Source organism: Cryptotermes secundus, unplaced genomic scaffold, assembly GCF_002891405.2.
Source record: "Cryptotermes secundus unplaced genomic scaffold, Csec_1.0 scaffold201, whole genome shotgun sequence".
NCBI classification, from domain to species: domain Eukaryota; kingdom Metazoa; phylum Arthropoda; class Insecta; order Blattodea; family Kalotermitidae; genus Cryptotermes; species Cryptotermes secundus.
In genome coordinates, this window is record NW_019723300.1 from 542,285 (window position 1) to 566,098 (window position 23,814).

At 44.7% G+C, this 23,814-nt stretch overlaps 2 protein-coding genes across 3 annotated transcripts in view; one reads left to right on the forward strand and one right to left on the reverse strand.

Moving 5' to 3' along the window:
* The window catches only part of LOC111861685 (neurotrophin 1), a 46,977-nt gene that overhangs the window by 8,035 nt on the left and 15,128 nt on the right, over positions 1–23,814 (reverse strand). For both annotated transcript variants that reach the window (XM_023846459.2, XM_023846460.2), the window contains exons 2-5: positions 14,643–15,158; positions 7,235–7,394; positions 4,651–4,861; positions 3,904–4,059 (exon numbers count right to left, since the gene is read on the reverse strand). In XM_023846459.2, coding sequence (XP_023702227.1) covers positions 3,904–4,059; positions 4,651–4,861; positions 7,235–7,394; positions 14,643–15,158 — 1,043 coding nt within the window. The remainder of the gene's footprint in view (positions 1–3,903; positions 4,060–4,650; positions 4,862–7,234; positions 7,395–14,642; positions 15,159–23,814) is intronic.
* Positions 18,756–23,814, forward strand: part of LOC111861686 (general odorant-binding protein 71) — a 34,830-nt gene continuing 29,771 nt past the window's right edge. Inside the window, exon 1 of the mRNA XM_033750423.1 lies at positions 18,756–18,874. The gene's annotated coding sequence lies outside the window, so the exon portion shown is untranslated. The remainder of the gene's footprint in view (positions 18,875–23,814) is intronic.

A 23,814-nucleotide genomic window follows, 5' to 3' on the forward strand; every position in this document is an offset into this window, starting at 1 on the left:
TTCTCCAGTTGTTTTTGGTCTATCTTTATTGTGACTGGGGTTGGTTGTCTCGAAATTTTCATTACTTTTGTTTTCTCCACATTCATTTCCATGCCATAGCACCTTCCAATTTCAATTAGTCTATCAATCATTCCCTGTAGCACAGTTTCTTCCTTAGCCATTAACACAAGGTCATCTGCATATTTCACAGTTTGAATAATTTGCCCTCCTAATTTGAAGTCTCCGAGCCCATCCAGAGCTTCCTTGGTAAGGCATTCGCTGTACAAGTTGAATAGAATTGGTGATAAACAGCATCCTTGTCGAATTCGTTGTAACATAAGATACTTAAAATAGGCATGATCTGCTTTGCAAAGCCTTAACTGATAGAGGACTTATAATTAGTGCAGAAAGATGAATTTCCAATAACACGCTATATGTGCAGTACGTACACGTGATGAAAGGCCAAGCATATTCATAAGAGACAAACCCACCCTCTCATCAGAAAGGATATTACATAAGGACTATGACAGCAGGGGTTCAGTTGAAAAAATATCTCTTGTCGTGAGTCTCAAAGGGCTTGGGGCCAAGACGAACTGATTTGCGGTAAATCGCCGGTCGTAAAGTAATATTGACTTTGTTCTGGAGGATCCGAGATAGCGTAGTCGGTATAGCGCCTAGCCACGGCCTGGAAGGCAAAAGTGTCGGAATTCGACTCCCGGTAAGGGCTAGATTTTTCTCCTCTCGACACCCAGACAGATCCTGGGGCCCACCCAACTTCCTATCCAGTGGGAACTGAGGGATTTTTCCTGGAGTTAAAACGACCGGGTCGTGAAACCGGCCGAGGTCAAGAATCTGTACGTCCACTCCCCCATACGCCTTCATGACGTAATGCTTAATTTATCTCTTTTTTTTTTTACTTTGTTCTACAACACTCTCTTCCCTATATGTGTTGTAGGCCTGTTACATAAATTATGTGCAACAATTCTTGAAATATTGTTGAGAGTTCTGATCTCTCGCGATTATAATTGCAGAAGAGCTCAAGGGTCTAAGGAATGTTGTATCATGGTCTACTAAAAATGTAGGTTAGGGCCGGCCGCAAGTTTCTCAGACTGATGCTCGCTCTGCCCATTACGGAGATACGCAGCGTGGAGGCTCGCTGTGAGGTGTCTTCATTTTCATAAGTCTTGGTACGTTTTTCTGTTATTTTCGTAAAACAGGGTGCCGTAAATTTAAGGTCATGTATTCCTAATTCTTTCGTAGTTTATCTAAAGGCACTATCAGTAGAATTACTGGGTTTTGGGACTTTCTCCATCGTCCGCAATTCTAGGTAATAGAGGACACGACGTTTCGGAAACTGGATATGTTTCCGTCTTTAGGTGAGAAAGGAAGATACCTACTCAGTTTGGCCCCTTGGATTGAGATTAGCTCTTTCTAATGGGCCCAACTGAGTAGGTGTCTTCCTTTCTCACCTGAAGACGGAAACATATCCAGTTTCCGAAACGTCGTGTCCTTTATTACCTAGATTGCGGACGATGGAGAAAGTCCCAAAACCCCAGTAATTCTATGTCATCCACCATCGTCAGAACCCTTTAGAAACACTGTCAGTAGCTCAGGCTTTATGGCGTTTATTGATTGGATTATAATGAATAATGGATTGGGGAGGATCTGGAAGGAAGCGGTCATGGCTTTATTTACCTGTTGAGACCCGGAAAGTATAGTTATAAAGGGAAGCGCTGAAGAAGGAGCATAAAACGGAAAGTGGAGGAAGAGAGAACTGTGCTGTAGAAAAGGAGGGGAAATGATAAAGATCGGAAGGAGGACAAGCAAGAGAAGGAAAATAAGAAAGATGAAAACGATAAGAATGCGGTAGAACGGAATATGAAGAAGAAAGGGACAAAGAGTAGAAGAAAGGAGAGGAAGTCAAAAGGACGTGAAAGAGAGCAAGGAAGCAGAAGAGGATGGAGAAACAGGGGGGCAGAAAAAGACAGATATACTAGAAAGAGGACAATAAGTGAAGGGAAAGGTGAAGTGGAGGAGAAGAGGACAAAAACGTAAGAAAATCGCCTTGGATCTGAAAGAGTTGAAGTACTACCAAGGAGAATCCCTGGAAGGAATGAAGAGGAACCACAAAAACTGGAATAAAGACCGACAGTCATGGCGAAGCTAATTTCTCCCTGCTCCATCTCCATCTACCCTAAAGAATGAGGCGACAAGTACAAAATTACACGACTTCAAGCCCGTAATAGAGTAATCTTTGTAATCACTGCTGTCAAAATCGTAAATATAACAAAACAGAGTAATTAACGTTATTTTCGAATCTGGCATTTATGGGTAATTATAAAAGGATTATTCATTGCTTCGCTTCTATGCGCGATTTCCGTTAGATTTCAGCTCCCATGACTGTGTCCTACACGGACTTTCAAGTTTCGTTTCGTCATATTTATACTTCTTCATGGAAAATAATACTTCGCGTAACTCCTTTTTTTTTTTTGTTATATTATGTTTAAAATGGGGGGGCACGCGGTAGCGTAGATGGTTGGGGCACTAAGCTACAAACTGGAAGGTCTCGGGTTCGATTCCCGATGATGTCATTGGATTTTTCAATTGACCTAATCCTTCCAGCCGTATTATGGCCTTGGTATCGACACAGCCTCTAACAGAAATGAGTACAACAAAAATTTCGTGAGGGTAAAGCGCGGCCGGCGCGTAAGGCTGACAATCTTACCGCCATCTGTGAGCCGATTATCTAGATAATATGGGAGCCTCGACGTCTCACAACCCTATGGGCCTTATATTTAATGTCAAACGTCTTCCAACACTTAATGAGCCCTTGGGTTCTGTAAAAGACAGTGAATTTCTTGAGTAGCTGATTGACTAATAGCTTTTAATAAGGGGTTTTCCCGAGGAATTTCGCTTAGGCGGTAACATTTTAACTTGTATGCCGGAGGTACCCGGTTTGAATCTCGGCTGGAACATCGAATGTCCCGATTGAGGTATTTCTTGGTTTTCGTCAGTCCTTCTAATAGAATTTCAGACGAGGTTAGTACTCTGTTAGGTCACGACATCCTTTTCAGGTCATCATGTATTCATCCTCTTACCGTTCCTCACTGTACAGTCTCGTTATATAAATCACAAAAAAAAAAATAATTAAATTTCCACGCGATTAACCCGGAAGTGGTTAATGAAACTCAGGCAAAACTAGGCAGTCTAATACACAAGGCAATTCAGAAATAATACATTTTTCTCATATAAACTGGTTCCTATTATACAATGCCTAAACATTTTTTGAGGTTACGGCCTCGGCAGATAGTGACTAGGTCACTACGTCTTCATTAGAAATTCACATTTCAAGGCCGTGCCATAGCTCAGGCGGTTAATCGCCGGCCGGGCCCAGGTCAGGTCATACGGGATTTGTGGTGAACAAAGTGGCACTGAGGCAGGTTTTCTCAAAGTACTTCGGTTTCCCCTGCGAATTCGCGTTCCATGCTCGACACTCATCATCTATCATACGGGGATGGTACAGTAGGCCAGTTAAGGTTCGGCAACACAGAGCCTACGTACGCGACGCACGCTACGTACTCTATGTTCGCTATACGAACAGAAAAATATTTCCCTTTATTGCCAATGTGACTGGCCACACAGACTTCAGTACGCTACGTACGCTATGTTCCCTATGTTAGCTGCGTCGCAGGGTGTACACAGCGTACGTAGCGAACATAGCGTAGCGCTCTGTGTGGCCGAACCTTTAGTGGCAGACTTACAAAGTGGACCAAACACGCACAAAAAAAAAAACCCTACCACTTTCTATTTTCAACACAGGATGGACAGCAGAATTACCATACTGGAGCTCAAGTTGGGGACAACTTTTGTTACGTAAGGTTGCCTGACTCAGAGATGTTTCAGGCACGTTTTCGTTTGATTCACCTGTTTTTCCCGGACGCGCTGTGATCAGGTGCGTATCTAGTTTCGTGGAGCGGAGTCTTCGTTTCCGATGTGACGTCACCAGGCTGCTGTTTGATGTCTGTGAGAAGGGCCGCCACTGCTCCTTGACTGCGATGGATGCTGGCCAGTATCGCATCTCTGGTGGAAATGTAAATAAGCAACATAATAAACTGAGTTCCCTGCTCAGTCATTAGTCAGTTCATTTGCCTGCATTCTTGAGTACTGGAATGAGGTTTTAAACAGAAGGAATCATGCACCCTTGTTCCTTTATTTCTTTATTACTTGCCGAATTTACAGAAATTGCTCTAAATGAAGTCCTCCATGTTCAGTGTACAACTCAGCAACCCTCTGATACAATTCTGCAGATCCAGTGGCAGGTTTAAATCTCAACATTCACGTTAACACAATGTTGATTGACTTCTGGGCCACTCTGTATATGTACCACCAATTTTAATATTAATAAACCTCATTTTACCCACAAAGACGTTCTTCGGTTTACTAATACAGTCTCTGGTCTTTAGGAATTTATAAGTATGTTAATTTTGGACATTTTCATCATCATCAATGGATAAATAAACAGTCGTGCAGGAATATATTAAAAGAAAAACTTAATTGGGATGTTTCATTCCGCTTATTTAATTGCGTGTTCGGGCCTCCTTTCTAACGAACCCCCGAGCTAGCGGGCCAGTTAGTCGTTGCCTTTCTCCGGCCACGCTACAGATAGCTTACTTTGGATAGTCCGCCACCTCCAGGCACAGTGTGTTCGTGAAGTAGTCGCAGGTGTCTTTATTGGGGGAGCTACTGGGTTCGCCCGCTGCGCTGTGTTTCCTCTCCGGCACGGGCTGCCTCAGGGGCGACGAAGTGTGTTTTCCGGGCGGAGGGCGACGGGGCTTGACCCCAGGTAGTGGTCTCGAGGGCGGTGGAGGGGGAGGAACCATTTCTGAAAGAGAATATTTCGTCATATTTTAGGAAACTGTTACCATCAGTCACAGTGGCGTCTCGGTGTGAGACACGTATGTCTGTAGCCGCTCGAACGCTGGTGTCTTCGGTGTATTATCGTGTGCTGGGCCTGTATCCCCCCCCAAACGGTCCTACAAATTGTCTGTATGCTTTATAATTTATGAAGTTAGTTCTGGATTGCTCCGATCACAGTGGCCGCACGGTCTAAGTCATGAAATACCTTCGCCCGCTCGAAAATTTTGATCGTGGGTTCGAATACCACTCAAGCCATGGATATCTCTCCGCGTATTTTTTCTGTGTTTTTGTTGTACTGTGTAGGTAGCGGCATTGCGACAAGGCTGATCACCCATCCAACGAGTCCTACCAGCTGTCTGTAAAATTCATAATTTCGGAAATAATTATGGTAGGGGTCGATTCAGCTCCTAACAGAAATGAGCGCGAGGAATCATCCTGGAGTTAAAGGGCGGCCGGAGGTAGCCAGAAGGCCTAATACGAAAAGGTGGAAGAGTTCTGGATTGTAACAAGCCAAATGACCTAGTGCATAAAGGCCAAAGGGAAATAACAGGGTCCTTGAGTGTAAAAAGTCACCTGTGTGACTCGAATTCGATTTGACGTCACATAATTCTAGATACTAATTTTCTTGTTTTGGGAATATCTAAGGATAACGTTGAGAAATGTAATTAGAAACCTCGTCTTATTCTTGGCATTTTACGTGTCATGAAGATAGCTTAGATATGATTCGACGAGACGATGTAGCTTCTTCTGATTTCAGTGTGAGTGGCCTCCCGAGTTCAAATATTGGCCCCGACACCGGCTACACTCGTTGATATTTTTCGTTGTTTTCTCTTTGTCCCTCCGGGCAAATACTGGAATAGTATCTGAAATTAGTCCTTCTCCTTTCCAATTCATTACCCACTAATCGTCTCGTCATTCGGCACTCTGAATTCTGAGCAACTGCAATCTCCTCTTCACTCTGCCTCTACTGCCCATGAAATATAACTTATAGTTTGCCTTCAGTTGCTATATTCCTTCGGAGCCGGAATAGCTCAGTCGGTATGGCGACTGGCTACAAACTGAACAACAGGATTGGTCGGAGTTGTTACTCTCAGTAGGGTCAAGAACCTTTTCTTCTCCGCAGCTTCCAGACCGCTTCTGGGGCCCATACAGCTTTCTATCCAGTGGGTACTGTGGGCTATTTCCCTGGGGTAAAGCAACTGTGGCGTGAAGCTCACCTCCAACTAGAGCCGAGGTCAAGAAAACGTTGCTCTATACATCTACTCCTTCATACACCCTCATGGCTTTTTTTCCCCCTTGCCACTACAGCCCCAGTGGGCCTAGGCCTACCTCCATGAACTTCTCCTTTCACTTCGGTTTTTCCAGATCTTACACGTTCGGTAGGACTCCTTGGGCGGGTGATCAGCTCGTAGCAAGGCTCTACCTGTACACCAACACAGAAAAACGCACACACACAAACTAAACATCCATGTCCTGAGTGGGATTCGAACCCACGATCCCGGTTTCAAAGCGAGCGAAGACAGTACATGCCTTAGACCGGTCGGCTACCTGCCTTCATGGCTTAGCACATAAGTATTTGAGCAGAAGGACAGCTTTACCTATTATATTCCAAGGGCGAATTGACATCAAGGAAACTGGCAACCGCAACGCAACCGTAATTTCCGAGTTGAACACATGTTACTGAGTGGAGCAGCGCATATTGAGAACACTGCATTTCCGTTTCCTCAATATGGGCTGCTCCATTCAGTAACACGTGCTCAACTCAGGCTGACAACAATTCTCGGAAATTGAAGTTGCGTTGCGGTTGCCAGTTTTCTCGGTGTGCCTCGCCCTAAGAGTCCCACAGAAATATATATCCTTACACCTTATGAGCTGTCCCACAGCTGCACACAGTTCAGTGTAGATGAAGACAGATTCCTTCGCATAGAGTGAGCGCGTAAAATGATTATACGTTAGTTAAGAATATATAATATTTTAAAGTACAGGAACTGCAGGGGTGTAGTCCTGAATATGAAGCTTTCAGGGCTTTCAGGCACTCAGTTACAGGCTGAAATAAAGAGGCATAAATCATGTTATGACGCCGTTGTCGGTACGTATCGACTTCTAGATATAAATGCCGGAAGTGAATGACAAGCAGCACGGATTTCAAGAGGTTGGAAATTAAACAAACTATAAGAACTTCATGTTTCGCTTCAGCGTCTTTGAGAGAAGCGTCAGGGCGGTGCCCCGACCGTTAAAAAGACAGGAAGACGCCGCCCTGGACCGTCCTCTCTCGGCTGCAACTGTGAAATCCAAGTTCGAACACAGGTCCTGTCTTGTAATAACATGAAGACCTTACCAGTCGGAATATTAGCGTTGCGACGGTTGTGACTTGAAGGCTGTGTCCTGAACGGCACTGTGGGCCTTGTTCTGTGGGCTGGGGATTGATGCCCGTGTGGTTGAGTGACTATGATTCTTCTGTGGGGCGCTACCACTCTCAGATGCCGTAGTTCCATTGCCTGAAACACAAAAGTAACACTACTGCAAATGGCGGAACATGTACGCTCAATGAATTTGATGTTTCTAGAATAATCGCATCATTGTGCGAAACCAAATTAGTCTCAGCTTCAGGTATGCGAGTCCAAACTGCATTCCCACTGACTGAAGGTCAACCGGTAACGGTGATAGGGTCATGAACTCACGACCTCTACAAAGAGTCACATACATACCTGGGGTTTCTGTTCGCAGGTAAGAGTCATTCACACATGCAGCAGTTTCTGCTATGCGAATTTAAAATTAGTTGTAGTGATCTCAAGGTAAGTAATTTAGTTATGACAGTCGCTCCGTCAAGTGTACGATAGTCATGATCAGGTAGCACATTATCATATCCCCGGTCTAAAAGTGCGGGGCTTCATCTCTGATCTGACACGTGGCTAGTTCCTGAGTGAGGAAGTTTAAATAACAAACATATTGTCACGTGTAAGAGTTGAGATTTTGACGGCGGTGACTATGAAGAATGCCATCTTGTGGGATGTGGCGCCGTGTAGATCCTGTGTGAACAGACGTTTCGGAGGAACGTATCGCCTCCATTATCAGGGTAGAAAAATCCGAGAGCGAGAAACCAGCTGAAAGAGCTACCACAAAAGATCTACACTGCGCCACATCCCAGAAGATGGCGTCCTTCAAGTTATCTTTATATACAAGTCTCTTTCTGACCCTGCTTTTTCGTGTCTCGGGTTGCAGTCACGTGCTCACGCAGGTGTGTCTTTACTAAAGGAAAATAATCTGTAGAAATTAAAAAAAAAATTCCCTGAGGATTTCCCTGCTGTGATTGAGGTCTCTATGAAGGTGTAAACACTCAGTTCCTTTAAACGTTTCCATGACGTAAATTTTTAATTCTGTATGCACCTACGAAAATGATAATCTCTTCACCAAACGTTTCAGTACTCAGAAAACGGCGAATATGGGAGGACTGTACCGGTAGTTGGAAATCTGAACCACTTCAACTTTTACGGAAGTGCCTTTAAAAAAAGTTCGCTTTGCTTTCCTACGACGAATCCTTAACTTTAATGAAAGAACGTATAAGTACGGTATAGTGTGTTGTAGCTGCCGAGTCAAGTGGTGTAACACGCTTTGAGAATTCAGCGAGAAACCTCTTCATTCGTTACGTCAGAATTTGCTTCGCTGACTCCAAAGGCTCTCTTCCCTATTTCACTCAAGTCCCACATGTCAACGAGTGATACGTCGAGTTCCACGTTAAACCCCACCTTCCACGAATAACACGCACAAATAGTCTATACTACACTGCACTTAACATATCCACATTCAGATATTATAATACTCACTTAATAGCCACTATACACTGAAACAAATGTCTACTCGCTTGTTCATGACATAAGAAACTTATTTTCATACAGTTTATTAACGCCTGGCAATTCATTGGCTAAGGTAATACGAAATTAAGTAATTTCATGCCGGTCATGGTAGCCCGCAAGAGAACTAAACCGACCGAGCGACCGCCGCTTGTCGGCGAAGTTAGTGCCAACTTTAGCGGATAGAGGGTGTCACGTGGTCAGCGCAACGAATTCTCACGGCCGTTAATTTCGGTTTTGTAGACCGGAGCCTCTGTTTCCTTGAAACAGCTCCTCTATTATCCTCACGAAGCTGAGTGGACCCCGTTCCAGACCCACTACTTTTCAGAAAATCTGGTAGCGCCGGGAATGGAACCCGGACCTCAGGATCTGTAGCCAGGAACTCTGACCACTAGACCACAGAGGCGGTCGATTTCAGTGACAATATTACGAATTTTAATAATTCTCTTACATTGACGGCGTTTCTATTTTAATTCCATTCCTTATGACAGCCGTGAAACTCGAACCTGTGACCCTGTGAATCCAATATGCTAGGCACTGAGCCACCGAGATGGTTATTTTATTTATGCTTCCTTCGTCAGTGGTCGGATTTGAAACTCTCATCCTCAGATTAACGTGTGTTTTGATTGTTCCCGGTATTGATCAGTTTTTGGCCTTCTAAGTTATGACACTGTGTAGTCTTGTATACAGATACCGACGTTTCGTAGGAACATGCTGCCTCCATCTTCAATATTGAAATGTGCATGTTGAAAAATTTACTTGATTCTCTATGCTGTATAACCAAGCCAGAGCCCCAAGCTGCACACTTCAACCGTGAATATGGTGGTACATGTTCCTTCGAAATATCAGTATCTACTTACAAGGCTACACGGTGTCATAATCTGAATCCTCTGTAGATTCTAAAGAGTTCTTTCGAAGATATGTAACACTCAGATTTAATCGGTTTTTGGACTTCATTTGTCCGGTGTTCTAAAGAACACGACGTTTCGCAAACCGTATCTATCCCCGTGCACAAGTGACGAAGTTGGAGACGACTTTTTTGTTGGCCCAGTGATTGAGGTTAGCTCTTTCTAACCGACTCGCCAGAGTAGTGGTCTCCCACCTGTTCATCTTGAGGACGGAAACACATCCGGTTTCCGAAACGTTGCGTTCTTTAGAATACCAGACGATGGATAGAGTCTAAAATATCCGGTAATCCCAACTGAACTCTTTGGGTGGCCGTCTTTACCAGCAGCTTGCTTGATTAGTAATTAAAGGGTTTCGGGTTCTTTCGTGATTTAGAATATTTGGAATCTCTGCGTAGAGTCTATACACGCTCATCTCTCGTACATCACTCAGATATATTTCCTCTGAGCAAACTGTTTCGGATGTCTGCATGAACGATCACTGCCAGGAAACAAAACGTTCGGTGAGCAGCCCGTGGATTGGGAGCAGCTGTTTTGTTCCTCTGCAAAGCGAACAGCGAGTCTAATGTCTGTAAACTATGAGCATTCCATTCAGACAAATGCGTGAACGAGTCTTTCACTTTCCGGGTGTCTGCATCGCATTAGAATCAGAGAATAGATACAGTCAGTGGATGTAAGAAAGTGAATTTATTGTAGCAGAACTTCCCAGTCACACTAAGCAGTGTCTCCTTCATAAGGAGCATGCATTATTCTGAAGAGGACTGTCTTTTGGATATAACGCCGTGTAGTAACGTTTCGGAGCACCATGCCTCCTCCATCTTCAAGGCTCGAAGAAGAAACGAAGTGGAGCTCTGGTTTTACGCTGGTATTTTTTTCTTATTCTTCGACCCTGAAGGTGGAGGCCGCATGTTTTCCCGAAACATCGGTCGACTTTCAGCGGACACACGGCGCTATATCCCAAAAGATAGGACTGTTCATAACCACCGCTGTGAGAGCCCCAGACCCTACACAGCGCTATATCCCAGAAGACAGAACTCTTCATAACCACCGCTGTGAGAACCTGAGCTCCTACACAGCGCTATATCCCAGGAGACAGAACTCTTCATAACCACCGCTGTGAGAACCTGAGCTCCTACACAGCGCTATATCCCAGGAGACAGAACTCTTCATAACCACCGCTGTGAGAACCTGAGCTCCTACACAGCGCTATATCCCAGGAGACAGAACTCTTCATAACCACCGCTGTGAGAACCTGAGCTCCTACACAGCGCTATATCCCAGGAGACAGAACTCTTCATAACCACCGCTGTGAGAACCTGAGCTCCTACACAGCGCTATATCCCAGGAGACAGAACTCTTCATAACCACCGCTGTGAGAACCTGAGCTCCTACACAGCGCTATATCCCAGGAGACAGAACTCTTCATAACCACCGCTGTGAGAACCTGAGCTCCTACACAGCGCTATATCCCAGGAGACAGAACTCTTCATAACCACCGCTGTGAGAACCTGAGCTCCTACACAGCGCTATATCCCAGGAGACAGAACTCTTCATAACCACCGCTGTGAGAACCTGAGCTCCTACACAGCGCTATATCCCAGGAGACAGAACTCTTCATAACCACCGCTGTGAGAACCTGAGCTCCTACACAGCGCTATATCCCAGGAGACAGAACTCTTCATAACCACCGCTGTGAGAACCTGAGCTCCTACACAGCGCTATATCCCAGGAGACAGAACTCTTCATAACCACCGCTGTGAGAACCTGAGCTCCTACACAGCGCTATATCCCAGGAGACAGAACTCTTCATAACCACCGCTGTGAGAACCTGAGCTCCTACACAGCGCTATATCCCAGGAGACAGAACTCTTCATAACCACCGCTGTGAGAACCTGAGCTCCTACACAGCGCTATATCCCAGGAGACAGAACTCTTCATAACCACCGCTGTGAGAACCTGAGCTCCTACACAGCGCTATATCCCAGGAGACAGAACTCTTCATAACCACCGCTGTGAGAACCTGAGCTCCTACACAGCGCTATATCCCAGGAGACAGAACTCTTCATAACCACCGCTGTGAGAACCTGAGCTCCTACACAGCGCTATATCCCAGGAGACAGAACTCTTCATAACCACCGCTGTGAGAACCTGAGCTCCTACACAGCGCTATATCCCAGGAGACAGAACTCTTCATAACCACCGCTGTGAGAACCTGAGCTCCTACACAGCGCTATATCCCAGGAGACAGAACTCTTCATAACCACCGCTGTGAGAACCTGAGCTCCTACACAGCGCTATATCCCAGGAGACAGAACTCTTCATAACCACCGCTGTGAGAACCTGAGCTCCTACACAGCGCTATATCCCAGGAGACAGAACTCTTCATAACCACCGCTGTGAGAACCTGAGCTCCTACACAGCGCTATATCCCAGGAGACAGAACTCTTCATAACCACCGCTGTGAGAACCTGAGCTCCTACACAGCGCTATATCCCAGGAGACAGAACTCTTCATAACCACCGCTGTGAGAACCTGAGCTCCTACACAGCGCTATATCCCAGGAGACAGAACTCTTCATAACCACCGCTGTGAGAACCTGAGCTCCTACACAGCGCTATATCCCAGGAGACAGAACTCTTCATAACCACCGCTGTGAGAACCTGAGCTCCTACACAGCGCTATATCCCAGGAGACAGAACTCTTCATAACCACCGCTGTGAGAACCTGAGCTCCTACACAGCGCTATATCCCAGGAGACAGAACTCTTCATAACCACCGCTGTGAGAACCTGAGCTCCTACACAGCGCTATATCCCAGGAGACAGAACTCTTCATAACCACCGCTGTGAGAACCTCAGGTCCTACACGGCGCTATATCCCAGGAGACAGAACTCTTCATAACAACGTCTGTGAGAACTTCAGCTAATACAAAGCGCCATATCCCAGAAGAGAGAACTCTTCATAACCACCGCTGTGAGAACCTCAGCTAATACACGGCGCTATATCCCAGAAGAGAGAACTCTTCATAACCATCGCTGTGAGAGCCTCAGACCCTACACGGCGCTATATCCCAGAAGAGAGAACTCTTCATAACCATCGCTGTGAGAGCCTCAGACCCTACACGGCGCTATATCCCAGAAGAGAGAACTCTTCATAACCATCGCTGTGAGAGCCTCAGACCCTACACGGCGCTATATCCCAGAAGAGAGAACTCTTCATAAACACCGCTGTGAGAACCTGAGGTCCTACACGGCGATATATCCCAGGAGACAGAACTCTTCATAACAACCGCTGTGAGAACTTCAGCTAATACACGGCGCTATATCCCAGAAGAGAGAACTCTTCATAACCACCGCTGTGAGAACCTCAGATCCTACACAGCGCTATATCCCAGAAGACAGAACTCTTCATAACCACCGCTGTGAGAACCTCAGATCCTACACAGCGCTATATCCCAGGAGACAGAACTCTTCATGACCACCGCTGTGAGAACCTCAGATCCTACACAGCGCTATATCCCAGGACACAGAACTCTTCATAACCACCGCTGTGAGAACCTCAGATCCTACACAGTGCTATATCCCAGGAGACAGATCTCTTCATGACCACCGCTGTGAGAACCTCAGAGCCTACACAGTGCTATATCCCAGAAGACAGAAATCTTCATAACCACCGCTGTGAGAACCTCAAGTCCTACATGTATTAGCCTGCTCATACATCACCAAAGTGTTGTGTATTGCAGGTTCTGTACACCCGAAGTTTGTAACTGAGGAAGAACACATGCAATCAAAAATAAATATTAACCCTTCTAAGCATGATGTCCGTCTCAGTGTACAGTGGTTTCTTCCTATCCAAAAAGGCTGAGTCTACGTTACAAACAGAAACCGGTCAATGCTGCTTAAGGAAATAATCGCTGTTTGTTTTGAGAATCGTTCTTTGGGTAAGATTCATTGTTTTCCACTTTGTTTAAAGTAGAAAAAAACATGTAATGAATACTTCACTTTGAAAGTTTAAATTGACATAAATTCGCATAAGATGAATTTGATTACGTTTGAAAGGCGTTAAATATATATAGCTAACTCTGTGGAGATAAGGCCCTCTTGAGAACCCGTCAGTTGTGCAGCTACTCAAGAATTTCCCAATATTTTATGTAACTTTTTTGTTATTGCTAGTGGGGTGGATCTAAGTCCCTTGTACTGCGGCCACTTCTGGCCTATTGTACCAGCCCCAGATGATAGGTGAGGGTGTTGTGGAACAGTTGGTGGAATGAAGATTTGCAGGGGAAACCGAAGTACTCGGAGAAAACCTGCCCCAGCGCCACTTTGTTCACCACAAATCCTACTTGACTAGATCCGGCATCGAACCCAGGCCCCCGTGGCGGGAAGCCAGCGACTAACCGTTTGAGCTATGGCGCGGCCCTTATGTAACCTGAAGTGTCATTACTGTTTTCACTGGTCCCTATCCCGAACCAGTCAATCCAGTCCATACCACTTCATCCTATATATCTAAGTAAAGCTATCCCTGTGATAGGCCGTGAAAGCCCATAGGGCTGTGAGACGTTGAGGGTCCCACAGTATCTAGACAATCGGCTCAAAGATGGCAGTAAGATTGTCAGCCTTACGTGCCGGCCGCGCTTTACTCCCCAGGAAAATTATTTAATTAATTCCTGGTACTCATTTCTGTTAGAGGCTGAGTCGACCCCAGGGCCATAGTGCGGCTGGAAGGATTGGGTCAATTGAAAAATATCCAATGACTTCATCGGGATTTGAACCCGCGACCTTCCTGCTTGTAGCACAGTGCCTCAACCAACAATACTACCGCGCGCTGTTACAGTTACAGTTCAGCAGCAATCTGTGAGGAATAGTGGGCCCCGACAGCGGTGTTGCGAAGTTTCCTCCTTAACTGAACGTCCTGTATTACAACTACAGGCGCTAAGGAACGTGGAATCGCCACTGGGCAGCTGCTTTTAAATCGCGACCAGTGCAACTAACCTCCGGAGTTTTGGCAGCGACACCTCGGAAGATATTCGCGATGTCCAGAGACAGGGGCAACAGTAACGCCGACGTCATGTTCTTGCGCTGCTCCTCATCTTCTTCTGGACCGCCAGCGAACATAGCGATCACCTGATCTAGAGTAGGTGCTTCTGAAGTCGGTGAAGACATCACCTGAGCCGTTAGCAGGGCGGCTAGTGTGAGGCGCTGAGGCGGAGACATGCTACGAATTATGGGCAAAACTTGACCCAGCTGTTGAGACATCTCAGGCCGTTTCAGTGCTTCCAACATTGCCTTGTATATTATGGATTCTTTCTTAATAGCACTCGGAGAAAACTTATAGTCCTCTCCTGAACTTTCGTTGATATCCTCGTCTATGTACTCAGCGCCTGGGAGGCCGGGATCTGCTGACGTGTGATGTTGATGTGCGCCATCTAGTGCGAACTTTTCGTCCAGGGCTAAGTCGTCCAGACTGGACTCGGCGTTTAAGGCTGTGATGGATGTAAGAAGGAAAACCTAGAAACAAATAGACACAATTAATTGTATTGTGGTGTATAGACCCTTAGCTAAGCGGTGATTCTGAAACAGCGGCCGTTGCTAGGTAGCACTTGCAACTATAGAACAACGATATTTTGCAACCCGTTTCTAAGCAAAGAATCGGTAAGCGAGTCTACAACAATAGGATTATTGATAGAAACGGTGTTCTCTATTCGGTCTGTGCGAAGTAATTATAAAGAAGACAGTTGGGGCAACCAGTTTAGTTGGGAGTTGAACGTCCGGCTGTGAAGAAAAGAGTTAGTTGTAAGAGTGAGTCTGTGAAAATAGGACTTTTATATGTGCTGTCGTTACAGTGAGACTGTTATAAAAGCGGCTGCCGGCGTGTTCCTCAGAAATGCCGACTAACTGACAGAGTCAGGGTTACTTCACGACTGACGGTTTACCGCCAATCAGTTAGTCTTGGCGACAAGTACCTTGAGACTCACGACAAGTAATTTTATTTTCCAACTGAACACTTGCGGTTATTGTCCTTGAGAGGTTGGGTCAATCGTTTACAATTGATGCTGGTCCTCGCCAACGAAGTCATTCTAAGGTCCGACTCCCGCGGGACTGGTGACCACATTTCACTGTGTCACATTCGAGACTCCCCAAACCTTGAAGGCCAGGTACCCGTATTAATATCCCCCAGGAACAGGATGGCCTGGTTATACCTCCAGGCACTGGGTTCCCTTTTCATCGCCTCCTACGACTCACAGGGCTACGGTGGGGGTATTCGACGCGTCGTCCACATGGACTCTCCTGGGTTTACTTTCAGAAGACTACATGGCGTTATATTCCAGAAGATAGAACTGTTCGTAGAATTCTTTTCATTTGCTATGAGACTATAAGATTCTCAAGACGTACTGTACTTCGTGGAGTTAACTGTTTAGGGCCGGGGAATTATTTATTTCATGGAAAGAATTTATCGCCGTCTCGTGGCGATATAAAAGGAGTTATCACGACTCATTTTCTTTTCAGGACTCTCTTAGCCTTAAATTCTGTAGTTCCCTCTTGTTAAATGGTACTCTTCGTTTTCCTATTCGCATTTTTGGGAACTTCTCAAAGTTTAGTGTTTGTCCCTGTAATAAACTCTATCCTTCTACACGGTACATATACCCTGCCAAAGCGGTGGGTAAATATCTCGACATATTTGCAATCGGAGCGGTTTCTCTGAATCGTATTTTATAATCTCCTACCTAAAGTTCTTAATAATATTTAAGGCACTGTATTATGTTGTTCTTAATTACTACTTTCTTTGTGTATTTCACTTCATTTTTGTTTTGGTTATTTCAGTTCTTTTATATTAATGTGTTTCGTTTTTTCGGTGCTTACCTGTAATTTGCCTCTTAACTGTTGTCAAGCACTTCGATACATGGACTTAACTATTATTTTCACATTTATTTTCCACTGGGTTTCCAGCCCCCTTGCGCCCTGGCCTCTGATTTTTCAGTTTCATGATCATTTTAGGGCGGCCGCACACCAACTGCGTCAAGACAAGCGTCAAGACATGGGACAAAAGGACGCAGTCTTGCTTCATTCGTGATTCATCAACATGAAACTGACGTCAGCATCATGATTCAGACCGGTGTGCGGCGGTTTTCATAATCTCATTCGTTTAAACTGTGCTCCTTTCTTTGCATCATGCCGCAGACATCGTGTCTTGACTGTTACATGTCTTGACGCATGCCGGTGTGCGGCCTACCTTGCAGACGGTAAGACTCCTTAGACGGGTGATGAGCTCGTCGCAAGGCCTCTACCTCAACACAGGACAAAACAAACAAAGAATAAAGACATATACACCAAACATCCATGTCCTGAGTGGGATTCGAACCCACGATCCCGGCTTCCGAGCGAGCGAAGACAATTGATGCCTTAGACCGCTGGGCTACCGTAACCGGCACTCTCACATTACGCATTATGCTATAAATTGTATCTTTTGAAATGCACGTATTTTGCTTTATCACGTCTAAACTATCGCCTGTTGTTATTATTTCGATGTCTGTTATTATTACTATTTTTTTTTGTTATCATCGTTACTAAGATGATATAAATTGCCTTGTTTTGTACCTTGTGTCTTTCTTTCACTCGTGCTCGCTTTGTAATTGACGATTGGGCTGTTGTGCTAGCACTTAAATAATCAAGAATTGAATTGAATTGAATTAAATTATTATTATTATAACGACGGTTTATATGAAGTTGGATCATAAAATAAACGAGGATATTTTGACGGAACTCAAGACAAAGCCAGTAATGAACTACATTAAACTTTATCAAGACAATTGGAGAAGCCGTGTGAATGCTGGAAGATTCCTGAAGGCAGTTTTGAGACATCGACCCAAGGGGGAAGATAAGTAGGACGCCCGATGAACGGATGCAGGCAAGACGAATGACCGTAACCGCTCATAAGGCGTAACACTTATCAGTATTAAGATTGTTGTTGTTGTTGTTGTTGTTGTTGTTGTTGTTGTTGTTGTTGTTGCTACGTCTGCTCCTCATGTAAACATTATTCATGTGCTATATGTGCCATAGCCGCTAATGTTGTTTGCAGGGAAGTTGACGCATTTTGAGCCAAAGCGTTCTCCGTGATCATAATGTTGTATCGTAGTGCCCTCTTGCACGTCACTTATTTATTTCTTGTTAGTTATTAGCCACCTCACATGCAAATTCCTGTTTAAAAACTTTAAAAGTTTTAGACGTTAAAATGACTTTACATAACTGGTATATGCACACCTAATCATATTTTACAAGGGTCTTCGCATCATGTTAAAACACTAATTGGACGCAACATGTATGTATGTATGTATGAATATTATTATCCTTTCTTACCTGTTAATAGTAAATTTGATTTTTATAGAATTATTACTATTATTATTACATAAAATGAATTATTTCATATTTTGTTATTAAGTTCTTTGTTGTTTCTACTTAGTCGTGCTAACTTTCTAATTGGCCTCTGGGCTGTTAAATTTGCACGTAAATAAACAATTGTATTATTATTATTCGTGTAAATATCGGGGGACACGCGGTAGCGTAGTTGATTGAGGCACTATGCTACAAGCCGGAAGTTCGCTGGTTCCATTCCCGAAGACGTGATTGGATTTTTCAGTTTTACCTAACCCTTCCAGCCGCACTGTGGCCCTGGGGTCGACTCAGCCTCTAACAGAAATGAGTACCAGGAATCTTCCTGGGAGGTAAAGGGCAGCCTGCGCGTAAGGCTGACCTCACCGCCATCTGTGAGCCGATTGTCTAGAAAATGTGTGAGCCTCGACGTCTCACAACCCTATGGGCCTCCACAGCCTATTACAGGGATAGCTTTACATTTTACCTTCGTGTAAATGTCACGAGACCTGTTGTCACCCGATATTCAGGCTAGCGCTGTGAGCAGTTCTCCCCAGTCCAGCCTACCGTCACCCATCGCTCATCTACCGAAGACGGAAGAGAACATTCTCGCAGCGGAATGCACTGTGCGGTTACGATGCATTTGTCGGCTAAACGTATTGTTTTCGCTTACATCATGTCTTTCCATTAATTCCGGTATTCCTGTGGTTTCAGGTTCCATTCTGTTTTGTACGTCTGCTGATGTCTGAACCCCGTCTGCTCTGCAGCGAACGCCCAGATTTTGCTGCTAAGTGTGACATCTGGTTTATATGAAGAACATGGTACTTACTTCTAGCAGATATTCACAATAACTACTGGTAGGTCAGCGTCGGACATGACACAAAGTGCATTGCTCACCTTGCTCCCAAGACGAACAAAGAATGGCATCCTTTACATTGCTTCTGAAATCATGAAACAGTTACGTGGCAGCCATAAAATTCGTTGGAATCTGCGCTAAGGAAGAACTGATTCCCATAACCGTAAAGCACAGCTATTACTGTATGTGCCACCTGCTTTCTCCTTTAGAAACTCTACATTTCTGCCCATTTAATATATTTAGAAATATATGATTATCATGGTGTAAGGTAATTATCTCTCAAGCAACATTAACCACCTGGTCTGGCCGCGCCGTAGCTCAAGCGTTTAGTCGTTGGCTTCTCACCGGGACTGCGTCTGGTCAGGTGGGATTTGTGGTGGCAGGTTTTCTCCGAGTACTTCGGTTTCCCCTGTCAATCTTCATTCCACTAAATTCTCCATCATTATAATCACCCGGGGCGGGTACAATAGGCCAATCAGTGGCCGCCGTGCCGACTGGACCCAGCTTGGCCCCACTTTGCCTTCGTAATACCTAGAAATGTCTTAAACTACGTCTGCAATATTTCTGATGGTACGTCATACCTTGATGGAGCAACATTATGGTACCGATGTCCTGTGTGTCCCGTTATGGCGATTTTATTTCCAATCTTATTTCGAAAAGGAATAAAGATAGCTCGTCATTATAGCTACGTGCTACGGTCTGGTCGGCCATGGTTCGATTCCTGACAGTGACAAGATTTTTCTCTTCTCCACTGTGCCCAGACTGGCTTTGGGACCTAACCAGCCTCCTATCCAGTGGGTACAGGGGGCTCTTTCCCCGGCGGTAAAGCAGCCGGGGCGTGAAGCTGACCACTCACCTCCATCCAGTGCCGATGCCAAGAATGATAGAGCTATACCTCCACTTCCCCATATGTCTTAATGGCACAGTGCTTAATTAATTAAGCACAGGAACAGTGTTCCCGTCTAGGAAAGCGAGATTAACGGCCGTAGGGATCCGTTGCGCTGACGACGTGACACCCCCTATCCGCAAAAGTTGGCACTAACTTAGCTGACAAGCGGCGGTCGCTCAGTCGGTATAGTTGGCTTGCGGACTGCAGGCCATGGAGTTTTTTTAAACAGTGCTGTATTGATTTTTTGTATATCGGAAATGGAATTAATATTTTTGTTATCATGACGTAGTGATCGATGTCACTATTTTGTGATGATGTATCGTTTAAACAAAGAAGAGTGCCGTGGCACTTAATGCGAAGGATGCGTTACTCAAAACATGGCAGAACTCAAATTTTCTTATAGGCAGAAACACTTACGTGATTGTTGCCAATTTTTGGGGGATTCGTATTATTTCAAACTTTGCGCCTAAAGTGAGACATGTTTGTGTGACTGTAGATAGGGTTTCGATTGAGGACTCGATCCACCGACTACCCCCCCCCACACACACACACACACGAACACGACTGGGAACCACAAGCACTCGCAACGCTATAGCCGATCTCCACGTTTCATAAATCACTACACGCTAAGTCTGTCTCGCAGTCATTGCATAGCAACGGCTGTACACGCTACAGTAATTTTTATATCGCACTATTTCAGATTCGCATAAAATGCGACCGCACTGTATATGCATTAAAATGGTTTTCATTTACTTGGGAAATATTGAGTTCCAAATGTGAATACTGATCTTGAAAAGCAGAGGAAGTCTTCTGATAACAGAAGAGAAACGCTTTGCCTTACAGCGATCTTAAGAGACAATTTTAATCCTTATGATCATGACGCAGTCTTAGACTTAAGTGACCCCTGACGTTTTAGGAGTACATTTGTACTTTTTAGATTTTTACAGAAGTTCTCTCTCTCTCTCTCTTTCTTGCTGCTCCTACTTTGGAGCATAGAGCATCCGTGAAACGATTTGTTTAATTTCAATTGCTAAAGCTTAGACATTCGGTACGACTCCTTGGACGGGGGATCGGCACTTCACAAGGCCGCTACCTACACATGACAACACAGATACAAAATAAACGCACATAGGCATCCGATAAGACTCCTTAGACGGGAGATCAGCACTTCGCAAGGCCACTGCCTACACATGACAACACAGATCCAGAATAAACGCACACGGACATCCATGCCTTGAGTTCGATTCGAACCCACGATCCCAATGTTCGAGCGAGCGAAGAGAGTTCATGCCTTGGACCACGCGGCCACTGTGATCAGCTTTTACGGTGGTTAGCTGTTGATAATTCAATTCTTGAATGTTTACACAGAGCAAATACGGAAAAACTTACCACATCTGCACGGTATAAGTACCCGAAAGCCGAATTAGCAACAGTAGATTTTTCTTGCTCGTTTTACAGGTTTCAGATCTGGTACACTTTTCTAAGTCAGTCGCACAGAATGTGAATAACCCGCTTGTAGCAATATTTAATTTAGACCAAGTGCCGAATTGTAAGCACATCCTGTTTCGGGGCAAGGCTGTTTGACTCCCGACCTTGCAAAAACGAAACTAGGGCGTCTGATAAATTTCACGGTGAGGTATTTAAAGAAAGTCTACTTGTGTTGGTTTCTGCTTTGCTTCGGTAGATTAGCCAGGACAACATATTCCGTAAGCCATTTGTAAAAATGTTAATTCGCTATCAGAAAAACTGGACCAATTTCTGTACTTCCATTTAATGTCAGTGAAAGGAATAATTTTTAATAAATAAATATATATCTCGTATTTTATTATTCTGAAGTGAAATCAGTGTATCTCTAAAATAAAACATATCTTTATCGCGCACGTTAATGGACCTCAACATTATTATCGTTGGATTTGAGGTTTTCACGGAGATGTGGACGTTTCGGAGGAACATGCCTTCATACTGAGGGTACAAGAATAGCTGACAAGGAGGTGGCAGGAACCAGCCCTGTCAGCTCAGCCGGTAACAACGCTTATAACTGCGCATTCAGAAGTTGCTCAGTTCGAATCTCGGCAGGAACGCCTACAATCCTGCCTATTTTTCACCGTTTTACTCAGTCCCACCAATAAAATGCCAGTGTAGTGCATCAAATTAGGCCACCATCGGTTCCTTTCAGATACTTTTAGTCCATTATTCATTAATCATAAGCAGTTGGCGGTATGCAGGCTGAGCTACTAACAGCATCGTTAAATAAATCATAAGTAAATATTGTCAGGTGTCTGACTATTGACGGGGGTTGGATTGGTAATTTGGTTTATTGAGTACTTATACACACAACTCATAACTACAAGTAGCCATAACAATTTCACTGGTTCACACACTAAAGATCACTGTAACTGCAGCACACATAAAGTCTTCTGTGTCTTCATTAGTCGTTTCCTTGTAACGGATCCTAACAATGTCTTCTGCTTACGTCCTTAATGGCTGGAAGATATCCCACAACTGACTAAACTCAAAGCTAAAGTCACACTGTGACTGACGGTCAGTCAGCCAGTCAGTCAGTCTTGGTGTCGAGCCCAATCTGGGGCCTATGACCAGATATTTATTATTGTTTGACAGTTTTGGTCTTGTTATTGTGGGGCGTCCTCTCTGACGAGAGGACGGGTTTGTTTTTTGTCAGAGTCATTGTCTGCAGTAGTAACTGACTAAATTCTGAGCTTGTCCCGTTTATAAAGTATTAGCGCGGATTTCATAGAAAACACCGCTCATTATTATAGTTCAATCGTTGCCATTGTAACATGCTTGTTTCCCAAGCCGTTACTCAGCAACGGCTATCGTATATTTGCTTATTCCACGTTCGTTGCCTAGTAGGGGGCTTTGTTTATAGAGTCGTTACTTAGCAACGGGTCTGCATGTTACATTGTAATTATCCCGCAGCAGTTCCACATCAGTAATAAAAGTCAAGGCCAGTGAAATTCGTAGAACAGCGAAGAATGAATTTTTAAATATATACAAATTACTGCAATTGGAGTAAGTCTTTCAGTTGTTAATGTTACAGAAAATAATGTTGAAATTATTACAACTAAAACGGATGAAATTTCAGTGATTCGAAGGAAAAGTTTACCCCTAATGTTTTGTCCACCGCACATTTCACATTGAGCAACCAGATCTGCAACGCAAGGGGCAGTAAGCGCAAGAAGACCAGCAAAGCGGCCATTGTGGTTAGAGAAGCGCCACAATGTTGCCAGTTTGTAATTTGTTAGGAAGCGAAACGTGAGAAGCAAGTCTGTACAACGTTCTTACACAGAGTCAAGGAAATGAGGACATAGCATCATTATCTCTGTGTGGAGAGGCGAAAGGGTTCCACTCTAAGTGGCATTACTCTCTTTCACTCAGTGGCATCAATAGACACGCCCGTTCAAAATCGGTAATTTCGAACTGGTATTTCTGGCCAGTGCCTATTGATTGACAGGACTGGTATCATAATCCCATATCTATCTTCCTGGGGGTAAAGGGCGGCCGACGCGTAAGGCTGATAACCTCACCGCCATGTGTGAGCAGATTGTCTGGAAAATGTGGGAGCCTCGACGTCTAAGAACCCTGTGTACTTCCACGGCCTGTTACAGGGATAGCTTTAAATAAATAAAATTATAAACTCCGTGTCCTCTAGTCCGGAAGAGAACTATACCGACCGAGCGACCGCCGCTTGTCTGCGAAGCTAGTGCCAACTTTTGTGGATAGAGGGTGTCACGTGGTCAGCGCAATGAATCCCCACGGTCGTTAATCTCGATTTTCTAGACCGGAGTCTCTATTTCCTTGAAATAGCTCCTCAATTATCCTCACGAGTCTGAGTTGACCCCGTTCCAGACCCACTACTTCTCAGAAAATCTGGTAGAACCGGGAATCGAGCCCGGAACCTCTGGATCTGTAGCCAGGACTCTGACCGCTAGACCACAGGCATATCGTTGCCTTCTTTAACTCGAATTATAACCCGTTGTTTTTAAGCTTTTATTTCCCAGTTTCCTCTCTTTTGTTTAGGCGTTTGTCACCCA